At 37.8% G+C, this 11850-nt stretch overlaps 2 protein-coding genes across 2 annotated transcripts; both read left to right on the plus strand.

Annotated features, from left to right (window-relative positions):
• Nucleotides 1-1943: 1943 nt before the first annotated feature.
• LOC131789623 (disheveled-associated activator of morphogenesis 1-A) lies at nucleotides 1944-9715 on the plus strand. The gene is made up of 17 exons (XM_059106785.2): nucleotides 1944-2095; nucleotides 3272-3326; nucleotides 3419-3525; nucleotides 3682-3759; nucleotides 4333-4529; nucleotides 4930-5008; nucleotides 5561-5623; nucleotides 6008-6132; nucleotides 6557-6628; nucleotides 7091-7180; nucleotides 7420-7488; nucleotides 7598-7669; nucleotides 8115-8247; nucleotides 8519-8571; nucleotides 8683-8754; nucleotides 9374-9532; nucleotides 9635-9715. The coding sequence occupies exons 1-17, from the start codon at nucleotides 2056-2058 to the stop codon at nucleotides 9656-9658; spliced, it is 1488 nt and encodes a 495-aa protein (XP_058962768.2). The 5' UTR covers nucleotides 1944-2055; the 3' UTR covers nucleotides 9659-9715.
• An 858-nt stretch (nucleotides 9716-10573) lies between these two features.
• LOC131789635 (histone H3-like) lies at nucleotides 10574-10984 on the plus strand. The gene has a single exon (XM_059106794.2). It carries the CDS (start codon nucleotides 10574-10576, stop codon nucleotides 10982-10984), a length of 411 nt encoding a protein of 136 aa, XP_058962777.1.
• The last annotated feature ends 866 nt before the right edge of the window (nucleotides 10985-11850 follow it).

Here is an 11850-nt window from a genome sequence, read left to right on the forward strand (position 1 = left end):
TACTTAACGAAGAAAAAACTACACGATTGGCCTATGTTAGAGAAATGGGACACCCGCGATCCAAGTAAAATCGATCATTAATCGAGTTAAATATTTAATTATAAATATCTGACCTGGCTTGCCAGCTTATGTTGTCAAAAAAAAAATGATATGCCGTTCACTTGTGAATGGAAAATTTACCTGATAATCTTAGGTCAATTAGGAGAAACATCATCAATAAAAATTTCGAGCGTAAAATCATTAACACCTCAAACCATCGGATGTCAGTTCACAAAAGATTTCGAAACTATGAAAAAGTCACGGTATTGCAAATGACGTCATCGGGAATGTTGACGTCACAGTTTGTGGCTCTGAGGTTCTTTTTCTCAACGAACTTAACTGTCAATTGGAAACAACCGCTACCCGATTTAAGTCTAATCATCAGTTTGTCGGAAGGCGAGATTTCACTTGACCTGCTGATCCTTTGCTGAGAAAAATTTCTTGTTGTTAACAGAGAAACAGAGGAATACAATAACGATCGACTGAATTGTTTCTCCATGTTTGCATCAGTTCATCTCAGATTCAACGAAGTTTAATTTCCTCTCAGCACTGTCTTTTTTTTGTACGTGCCATTTTCAAAGCAGAGGAAAACCCAGATTAGCTTAAATAATTTCTCCGTGGTAAGAGGTCAACTTTAAGCATGTTATCTCGCGTGACCCCTCATTAAGCATTTATCACAAAGTCTGGCCTCTTCTTTTTTTAATGTCGGAAGGCCTTTTTCCACTACTACATTTGATTTTTTTTCATTGCAGTTTAGAACACTTTTACACCCGTCATCCATGATACTGTAACGATTTCTTCAGAGATGAAGAAGGAAAAAAAAGAAGGATTGTCATTAACATGAACAAGGATAAATCATTTGCATCTATTACGCTCATGCCAACCTGCACGTCTGCTGAAAGTGTTAGCAAAAATATTTTTTCTTTATAAAAACAGTAGCGCACAGTGGGAGGTGTGCAGCATACTTCCTCGTGAGACCAATTCTAATCGTTACTGGACGCAATTCGAAACATAAAATTGTTTATGAGTCACTGTTTAAATTATCTTGCGATAAAAGTTATCTTGGTCTTTTGCCGTCCTCTCAGTGTCTATTGCGCCAAAAGCCATTTCAGTTGACAGGGACCAGCTTTAGACTACTTACTAACGTTTAACTATATGTGTCGCTCACGAGTTCCAGTGCTAGAGAAGAATTTGTATTATAACGAAATCATGCCTTAATTTTGGCCCATTATTCGTAGCTAATCACCAGTCTTAAAATCTTTGTTTTCCTATCTGAGGATGGCCAGAATTCCTATTGCCATCGTAAATTGCTGATTTCTAATCGGAAAAATTTTATTTAAGTGAGAAGGCTAAATGATTAAAGTGGCCACGCGATTTCAAGTGACAAAATTAAATTTTTAATGAGCTTTGTCACTAAACAGACAGGAGACAAGAATAAACCGAAAGAGATTAAAGAAGGCTTTGAGGATGGTCTAGATCCCATTACACGGATTTTTTGCTAAAAAAAAAAAATAGGGGCAATTTTCTTGAAGAACAAACCTGACCCACGGTAGTTCCTTTTCATGATGCAAATTTCTTGATTGTCAGTTTCTTGAAACGAAAAGCGATTTTGTTTTCGATTATCTAATCCGTCGTTCAATACTTCAACACTCTAATGTCCCCATGAAAGAAAACTAAAAGCTGCTTATATGCTATACAAAACTGTGATGAGGTTAACAATCTTTTTCACTACATTTTCATCTTCGCGGGCGCGCATAGTAAAGCAGGTTGTGCGCGCGGGCAGGCTTGTTGTCGTGATGGTATTAAGAAAACGTCAAAATCTATTATGACGTCATGAAGACCGCTCTTTTACAAAGCAACCAGTGAGGTGTTTGCACTTACAGAGCTACTCGGCAAACAGCTTCCTAATGTAGATACTTGAGTAAATCTTGACAGCCTAAAAGATCGAAGTTTTTAATCAACAATGAGAATTTATCTTAAGAAAAGAATGTGCGCGGTGGATGAACTATTTTTGCCATGACAGAATCGGAAAAGGATTCAAGCACTGTCACAGAAGGTATGTGCCTAATATATCCGCAGTAATAACCATAAACTTTTCGCTGGATGGTGTTAATATCCCATTTATGGAAGGTCTTACGCTCGAGTCGGTGAGATTCTCCGAGATTTTGTTTACAGAGATATATTTTTCGTTGTCTTAAAATTGAACGAACGAAAACTTTGGGAACTCTTCCAGACGAGATCAAGGAAATAGCTACGTTTTACCAAGTTGTACAAAAAGTTGAAAATTGTTCATGACTTAAAACAAAGCAAACACTTATCTTAGGTAAACTAATAAAACAGAATAATTGATTCAATGGTCACTTGAAAAGAAACCGGTGCAACTCTAATGCTTGTGTATGATCGAGCTAGCACGGAAACGAGATGTACTTGTTTCAATTTTTCATTATAAACTTAAAAACGAAGCATTTGATTACAGCGCATCCTGCGATGCCCATCGGAAGCACTTACAAGTTTGAAACAGTTAATTTAGCATTTCCACTCTAATAGATCGGCACATCATCTTATTCATAGCGACGTTGTTTACTTTGGAAATCTAATGGATCGAGCCGACAAAGCTTATATTGAATCGCCAGCAGCTAGGAAGAAGTAGCTGAGTGTTTGCTGCAGGCATAAGTGTACCGGTTTTGATCGATTTTCAATGATGTTTGTCCTTATTAGAAACCGTTTATGACAAATCAACAGAAAACAACTCGTAATTTCGTTCCACTTCACCACAAAATGATTCCTAATATTCATTTAAACAGAGGTTTCATCAGTAATCCCCGAAACCAAATTTGATTTGATCATTGTCAACTTGTCAAGAGAAACTTCACGAGAAAACTTTTTTTCTTTCAACTTCGCAATAAACATGGTAAAAGCGCGCTTTATCTTAACGTTTTCGCGCGGACACAGACAGTTCTGACACCACTTCGAATTCCTAGGGAACTAAAACCATTCCTAACCAAGTGAGTCCCGGCGACACTATCAAAACGTGAATAAAGTTTGATTGGCCGTAAAAACGTAGCAACTTTGATTTTTCAATAACTAAAGGCATCATTTTATGCCCTTGTATTAAACTAAAATATTATATAGTAATATTATACTACCACTTGAAGCGATTCCGGCAAATAATTTCGTTTTAAGATATCTCGCCCTAACTTCTAACCATTGTAATGTTGCTTCTTACTTTCAGGTGCGACGCAAAACAATCGGAACTTCTTCAACAGTACTTCAGAGTTTTTCAAATGGTAATTTTATAAAATTTATTACTTTCTTCCTCATTTCATTATATTTCTATAAAAGATGTTTATCAAACTCTATCGTCCTTTTCTTTCCATAGCAACTGGAAAGTGATTTTACCTTTTATTGCTGTAATTCTACTGTTCTCTGTTACCGTTTTCACGAAAAAGGACATCACTTTTGCAGTCAACATCTGGGTTTTTCCAAGTAAGCACTGCTTTTATTTCATCAAGCACACATGATGCACTTTTAGTTACTTCAGAGCTAAATCAAAGCCAATCCCTCTCCCAGAGCTTCCTTCACTCGTGTCCAGCGAGACTGACTAACAGCTAATTCCTCTTTCACCAATGATCGTCTATATAGGTTTTGCTGTGCTCATGGCATCCTATGTGTGCTCAGTTCTCAGTGTGCAAAACTGGATTCCTGCTCTCCGACATCAAGGTATGCGAACAACTCAAAACAACTGTTAGAAATTTCTTTAGTTACTTGAGTGTAGTATTTCAACCATTAGTCTCTCCCCATCCCCCTTTGTATGTTTTTTAATTTAGCCAATCACCTTCAGAGCGCTTAAATTTGAGTTAGAAGTTGACGTGAACATTCACTTTTTTGTGCGTTGAGTTTAGTTAGTTAACAGTTTCTTTTTTTTCCTTACGCCTTGCTTTCGTTTGGATTTTAAGGGCCGCTTATTTAGACGAGATCTAACCCAAACCGCGGTTTTCCGCAAGCAGTGAGCCTCGGTGATTCTCCATAAGAGGGCTGATTTAATTTTAATAGATGTCCGTCTACTTTTAGGTTTCGGCCTGTTGACACTGTTCGCAAAAAACTGATTATTAGATAAAAGGTTCGGCTAAATTGAAGAAGGCTTAGAGCGTGGTGACGGCTAAACTTTGTTTAAATTAATAGCCGGTCCCAAGAATTTTGGAAGGATCTATTTTAAGCCAAATATTGATTTCAATTTAGTACATTTATGACACACACGCAAAAACAATACTTGGTACCTCGATTTTTCTTCAGACTTTTGGCAAAATCAAGGTCCGCCATTTTATCCAGTTGTCAATGCAGCCCCTGCTCCACCCCCACCACCAAGCTACCCTCCCCCTCCTCCACCTAACACCATAAAAGGACATAAGGGCCAACGAATCGACTGTAGAAAACTGTCTTGGGAGCAACTCAGCCCAGACCTCCTCAAGCAAGACACCATCTGGAAAAAGGTGAAATTGAAACTGTTACAGCTGTGTACATATAGTTTTATATCAAAATGTTTTAATTCGCTGTTATACCGTATAGCTTTGGTAATGTAAAAATTGTTGTTGTTCTGGATCAACACTTGCTGTATGTTTCTTCAAAAACACTATTAATTCCCCCATAAAAAAAAAAAAATTAAAAACATTTCTAAAAGTCACCGACTCCTTAAGGGGAAAGACGGGGTTTCTTTTTCATTATATGAAGAGACTGTTGTCTACGTTTTAGGTTACCCTGAGAGCAAACAAGTGATTTATGCTGTCAGGAATTTAATCCAGATCTTACACTGATCCCCATATGTATTTCATCTCCTTCGTTTAACTTACTCAGAATAACGCCTTTCTCTGATTGAACTTATTCCTCATTTAGGTTAAAGAACATCTGCCTTTGGAAGGTATTTTTGACTCTGATGATATAATGAGGGAATTTTCTGTCACGTCATTGTCAGGTGTGTAATCAGGTATTTTCAAAGCATGCTGACACAGTAAATGATTTTATACGCGCTGACCAAAACAAATATGAAGTTCCTTGCATACATTACCAAAATATGAGATTATAATTACTTCTTGCCAGCTCGTTGTCCCAGCTGATATATTGACAAATACAGAGTTATGTGACACAGGTTAAAGAAGCTTGATGATAGCTATAATCTAAAAAAAACCTTCGCTTCCCTTGAAGTCGTTATATGATAAGCTGAATTTTTCACGCATTTTGATTGGTTGTTACCCGTGATCTATGAGAAGATTGACGCATATATAACGGCACTTTCAACAACTTTTCCGCACGGAACCATGGAATCTAATAGAATCTATTTATTAATTAGTGCCAAGAAAATATATACTCTTGTCAGTACATAATATGTGCAGTGCTTATTTTTCAGTGTTCCTTCTTCCAAGAAAAAAAATAACTGTTGATATTCTCTTGCTTCTTGCCAACATAATGACAGGAAAACCACAACGTTATTTCTATAACTGGCATGTTATGTAATTTTATTTCAAAGGGAGTTCACTGAAAAAGACCAAAAGAGAAAATGCAATGGACGAAAAGAAGATTTTCAATGTCTGTAAGTACTTCAGTTAACGAAAAAAAAAAAGTATTATGTAGCAGCAAACTAACTCCATGTTAAGCAAAAAAGGTGAAGAATTGAATTCATATATGTGGACCTTAATGTTGTTTATTGAATCGCCATTTAATGTTCCTTGAGTGCGCAATTAATATCTGTGATTAAGGTGCGTTGTGAAAGAGTTAGCCAAGATAGATTTGCAGACAAGACTGATGGGACAAATTTGACTAACACAAAAAATTCCAGGAGATCTTTTTTTCGGGAGGAAGGAAGATTTCGCGTGACCTACTCAAGAACGGCCACTAAGGAGGCTATTCAAACCATGGTCTACTGTCCATTTCACAAATGAATTAGCTAACTGATATGGTTACTGATTTATCACAGCAATCATTTTGACGCATTGCAAACTTAAAGCAGAAGGCGTTAAACAATGCTTGATGTCCGGGACCACACAGCTTACATCTGAAGTACTAAGACAGGTATTGGCATTTGCACCGGATGATCAAGAGGTAACAGCTGTGTAGAGATATGCACATAAAAAAGTGACAAAAAAGGATGATTAGATAGGAGTGCGCACACGTGCCTTAGCTGAACAAGAATGGTTTAACGGATCACAAAGAATTGGGTATAAATGTTTTAGTCAGTGGCCAAAATGAGGAAGAAAATGCAAAACCCCTCTGTTTGGTTTCTTAAAAATTCAGGTCACTTAATTTTTCTTAGCTCTAATTGGTTTGTGTGGACATGTTAAGGGCGTTTATGATTCAATATTTCATGACAAGTGACTTATTATGGAAACTTGAGGCAATTTTTCTTTTTTGCAAAGATTCACAGTTAAAAATATTTTTATTCATACTAAAACTTGAATCTTCATCCAAATGAATTTATATTATCCTGTCGAGCTACTTCACAACTACCATGTTAACGCTTTATTAGGCCCGAGCTTTACGGAAAATGGAGAGAGAAAACAAGATTTCACTTGAGCCAGCTGAGCGATTTTATCTTCAGGTAACGGTATTATAAGAAAGCATATAGTTAGCCAGTTGAATACGTTAAAACGTGAGAGGTAAAAGCTGTTGGCTAATAGGGATTTATTTAACTTTTTTACCCATTAAAAGGCAGGGCCGGGATTCATTTTCGATGGTCGCGTTATAATAATCTTCCACCTCTGTAGTGTTTATTGTTGGTTGATTAAAGGCAAGTCAAGACAGAAGCAATTTATGCTCTAAGGCAAAACACTTACAGTAATTCATCCACTTTCCCCGTTGTTGGGAGAGTGGATGACGCTATCCACTGGATAAATCTCTAGCCTACAGACAGCGCAGTATGTTTTGGTAACTCTTATCCGCTGGATAGCGTTATCCGACTTGTGAACAACTGGGCCCAGGAGTATGAAAGTATATCAGCAAAAAGCGTCACTCACATTGTTTGATGGTAATGTATCTTAAATGTCTTTTTTGTCATTCCCAGGTTGCAGCGACTGTGCCTTCCTACAAAGCAAGACTCCGCACTGTTTTACTCAAAGCTCAGTTACAAGAAAGGATCGCACAAATCAAACCAGTAATAAGTTTATCCTTTGTTTGTTTCATATGATCCATAACTTCTCTTTCTTTCACTTTGATAAGGCCTTACCTCAAATTGATTTACGTTACTCCTGAAAGATTCAAATCGAATATCGACCGATCAGAAACAGTGACGAATTTCTCCCGCTTATGAAAGGTCGAAGTTCGTTTTCTGTAGCAAACACTTTGAATCTACGAACATTCATGCCATAAATTCACATTTGATTTGTATTTCAGCATCTTGAAACAGTCATTACCGCCTGCCAAGAGCTTATGGCTTGTGAAAAACTCCCAAAATTCATAGAGGTACACTTCTTGAAGTAAAATGTGCATATCTAAGCAAGGTCTTTTGTTGTACAAAATTTGATGTCCACTTACCCACATCTATTATTCATACTTATTCTGCCAATTGTAGATGGTCTTGACCATGGGGAACATCATGAATGGTAGCCAAACCTCCGCCTTTAAGATAACTTTTGTTACAAAGGCAAGTTTGTTTATTTTGTTTCACTCATAATCTATTTTTATACGCCCTAGTTGACAAAGGAACCGAAAGCCGGCTGACATACCTCTTAGTACACGCACAACAATCTGTTTTCACTTCGCGTTCATCCCAGGCAACTTATATAACAGCTTTAAACATCAGTATATTAAATTGAGCATTTTTCGATGGAGTCTCGTAAAACCAAAACCAAATTAACAACAAAGACCAATCAGAGGGACGGAAAATACCATTAAGAGCCAATCAGAACTCAAAGGCAAAACAGGCAAACCACCTAAGACGCGGGAAAACGGAGGTGATCAAGTTATGATTGTTAAGAATGTGACGCGAGTTTTTTGACCTAATCAAAGAGCAAAGGAAAGCGAAACCAATGCAAGCCCGGATCACTTCCGACAATAATTGAAAATTCCCTTCAACTATTTTTTCCCAGCTGATGGATTACAAATCATCTTTGAACAAGGCCACTTCTATGTTAGACTACCTAACCCGAGTTATCATCACAAAATGTCCGCACATCGCCGCTTTGGGAGATGATCTCAGACACGTGGAAAAAGCATCAAAAGGTGAGGATATAAAATCATTTTCAACCCACGCTATAATTTGACACAAGAGATTATCTGTCACTGGTAAGGTTTTTTCCTTGTAACTAGCTAGCATTTCATTCCCAATTAGTCGCGTACATTGCGTAAATGGAGCTTGACAGATTTAAAAACAACATTGATGTTCAATTGGAGAACGAGTTCTACGCCTTAGTTACCGTTCTCTGAAGCTCCACTACAGGTTACATTCCAGGCGATATGATTCTTTTGTAACCTTGTTTTCCCGACTTTTCAGTTCCATTTAATTCTCTTGACAAGGAAATATGCGAGCTGTCCGCAGAAATTGAGGTAAAGCAATTAGTTTCTAGTTATCATTTGAGGTTCTTTTATTTTAAGGCGTTTGAAGCTGCCTCGTTGGAACTTTCGAATTCATGGATGTTCATATATTTTAATTCACAGGTCCTTGCAGAAGACGTAGAGAAAATAAACAACGATAGTGTAGAGGAAGACTGCTTCAGTGCAAGTATTGGAGTATCCTTAAAAGCTGAATATCAGACTTGGACTGCTGCGCAATGCAAATAGTGGATGATACGCATACAATTTCAGGGGAGAAAGGGGGGGGGGGAGGGTTAATCCCCTTACTTAATCTCACGGTGAACCTCACCCAAACTGAGCGCCTTTTCCTGGGCGCAAGTAGACTATTTAAGGATTTCCCTGGTATCTGAATTACGATAAAGATAACATTTGGAAAATTACGATCTAGATTTAGCAGGGTCTGTGAGTCACTGAAGGGCTACTCCTAAGAAAATGGAGTTATAGTCACTCAGTTTTCAGCGAAAACGTTGTGTTAGTCTTTTATAAGTAGTATTTTACCGTCACTGCAATAAAGGGGTACTATTTATGGCATACCGGAGCATCTTTATCGAGCTGGACATAAGCAGCTGAAAGATCAGGTTGGGTAGTATGATAACCCTTAGCATAATTAAGGATGGCACAAAATGCCTCATAATTCATTCATATTTTTGTAGTGCGAAGTTATCATTCAAAGAGAGCGAGTAATTCTCATCCTTTATCGAGTTAGGAATAAGAACTTGTGAGAGAAAGCTTCAAAGTCAAGTCATACGAAGCTTTTCCTTAACAAACTTGTTAGCTTTTTGCTGTTTCGGCAAAGGAAGACCTTAAGGACGTGTTATCGCTTCGGAGGAATGCCAAGCGGAGCTTTAGCCTCCTTGTGCAGTACTTTGGCGAAGAGAGTGATAAACCGGAGGAATTTTTTGGAATCTTCGCAACATTCCTACGGCAATTTGAGGTATTCATCAATCGTAATGAATAACTGTACTCCTAAACTAGGTAGGACCCTAAGTGATTGTGATTGGTTTTGATCTTCACGATTTAAATTGCTTTTTTCCAGGATGTGTTGAAGACGTATAGATGAAGATGCAACGCTGAGTCACCAAGAAAATAAATTTAAATTCAAAGTAACAAAGTGCCCATTGAAAGGGCGTTTAGTTTCAGAACTGTCTATTGTATGTAAACAATCATTATTACATGCATATCTTCGAAAAATTTTACAAAATAAAGCAGCTGCTTCTGTGCAGAAAAATTCATAGTAAATGCGTTGGGTAAATAATTAAGTTGAATAAAGCTTGAATCTTCAAAGATTTTTTACAATGCTATAAAAAGCGAGTCTTTTATTGCGACAAAAATAACACAGCGACCACAATGAGCCACGAAACTCCTTTCTAGCAAAGTCCAAAGAACGTAGAGCCACATGTGAATTAAAAAATTGATCGACGCATTCCTCCTTTTAAACTACATATAATGATTTCAATCCTTGCCGCTTTCATCATAGGGGGTAATATTTAGCTTTGTAAATTTTTTTTTCTCTCTCGATGAGTATAAACCTGATCAACACGTTGGAACGTAAAGGATGAACGAAAATATAGCACTTCGGTGCCAAAGTCATGCAAAATAAATTATGGAGCTTTATTGTCACGAACAAATGCTCAAGGCGAGATACAATACAGAGTCACCTCAGCTGCTGATTAACCAATTTCCCGCCAATATATTCAAAACTGTGATTCGCCAGCTCAAAAATGTATCAAAGGAGAACCAATCAGAGAGTTTTTTAGAGAGGCCAGGAAGTTAGAATCTAAAGCAACAAGCAATGGCAAGCTTGCGACTTCTACGTGCGATAGGTGAGATAGTTTTGATGTATAATTCGCACGTGCATTGTGGCCGTATATAACTTGGATAGCAATTCTGTTCCACTACCAAGAAGTTCCAGATCCTGCGTCACAGCAACTTTGTACGACTATTTCACCAATAAGCTTTGCGAGACTGTAAAGAAATGGCGCGCACTAAACAGACCGCTCGTAAATCAACCGGAGGAAAGGCTCCACGAAAGCAACTCGCAACAAAGGCAGCAAGGAAAAGTGCTCCAGCCACTGGCGGTGTTAAGAAACCTCATCGTTACAGGCCAGGAACAGTCGCACTCCGAGAAATTCGCCGCTACCAGAAGTCCACAGAACTTCTCATCCGCAAACTCCCCTTCCAAAGATTGATCCGTGAGATAGCGCAGGATTTCAAGACCGACTTGCGTTTTCAGAGTTCTGCCGTGTTGGCGTTACAAGAAGCGGCAGAAGCTTACTTGGTAGGATTGTTTGAGGACACTAATCTTTGCGCAATTCACGCCAAACGAGTCACCATTATGCCCAAAGACATTCAGCTTGCGAGACGTATTCGTGGAGAACGCGCTTAATTGGACATTCTTGGTACTTTTTCTTCACTTTTTGATTGAACCTGTTTTGATTTCATTTGCACATTTACTGTTACAAATTTATTCGAAAACACACATACTGCAAGACGAGCAGATGTAACTTGAAACGGAGCAAAAACTTGATAATATAATCACAAATTTGTAACCTCTATGTACATAAAGCGTGTAAGATAGCGGTGCAACTTCTAAAAATTCATCAATGCTGAAGTTATTTGTACATAGAAGCATATAGAAGCATCTCGTTTGCGTTCATTTTATCCTTCTCATTGTATCAGACGAGTTTAATAAAACTAATGTCATTAAATTTTCTGACTCGTTCAGTATTAACGATAACAAAATTCTCAGACGTGAATGGTTATCACCAGCCCGATTTGAGGACTAATAGGACAGTGCGCGCGTCATGCTCGTAATTGGACAGTGTAATAGGACAGTTAACACGTCATACCTGTTTAAGTGGACAGAACGCTTCATGTGCGCGCTCTGTTGTCTCGCATTTCTTCGAGTTAAATTTTTTTTATGAAAACGTATAACCGATGTCTAGTTTCTCCCACAAATTTTATCACAGTTTTGATTAATTGGTAACCGGACTTTGTGTCGTCCAATTCTGTCTGTAACTCGTGACTAACAATTCGGACAAAATCTTCACGACAATTAACTAGAGTGCGCTGTATTCTTTCCCTGATTTCCCTTGCTATCAAATCAGAGAAATTATAGGCGAAGCATTGAAAAATTAAGGAGAGGGCTACTAATTATCCAGGAATAGCTTTTTAACTACAGGACCGTCGCGCGATTTTACTTTTTCCGATCAAAAATCTTGGAACAAATATTTTTTGTTTGTTTGTAACAAA

Source organism: Pocillopora verrucosa, chromosome 8 (assembly GCF_036669915.1).
Source record: "Pocillopora verrucosa isolate sample1 chromosome 8, ASM3666991v2, whole genome shotgun sequence".
Classification (NCBI taxonomy): Eukaryota; Metazoa; Cnidaria; class Anthozoa; order Scleractinia; family Pocilloporidae; genus Pocillopora; species Pocillopora verrucosa.

Excerpts from the sequence above, each read along its gene's own strand:
- LOC131789623 (XM_059106785.2), top strand. The coding sequence starts at position 2,056 with ATGACAGAATCGGAAAAGGATTCAAGCACTGTCACAGAAG. Across the intron at positions 7,181-7,419 it reads GGATCGCACAAATCAAACCA|CATCTTGAAACAGTCATTAC; the intron begins GTAATAAGTTTA and ends TTTGTATTTCAG. Across the intron at positions 8,572-8,682 it reads AGCTGTCCGCAGAAATTGAG|GTCCTTGCAGAAGACGTAGA; the intron begins GTAAAGCAATTA and ends TTTAATTCACAG.
- LOC131789635 (XM_059106794.2), top strand. The coding sequence starts at position 10,574 with ATGGCGCGCACTAAACAGACCGCTCGTAAATCAACCGGAGGAAAGGCT.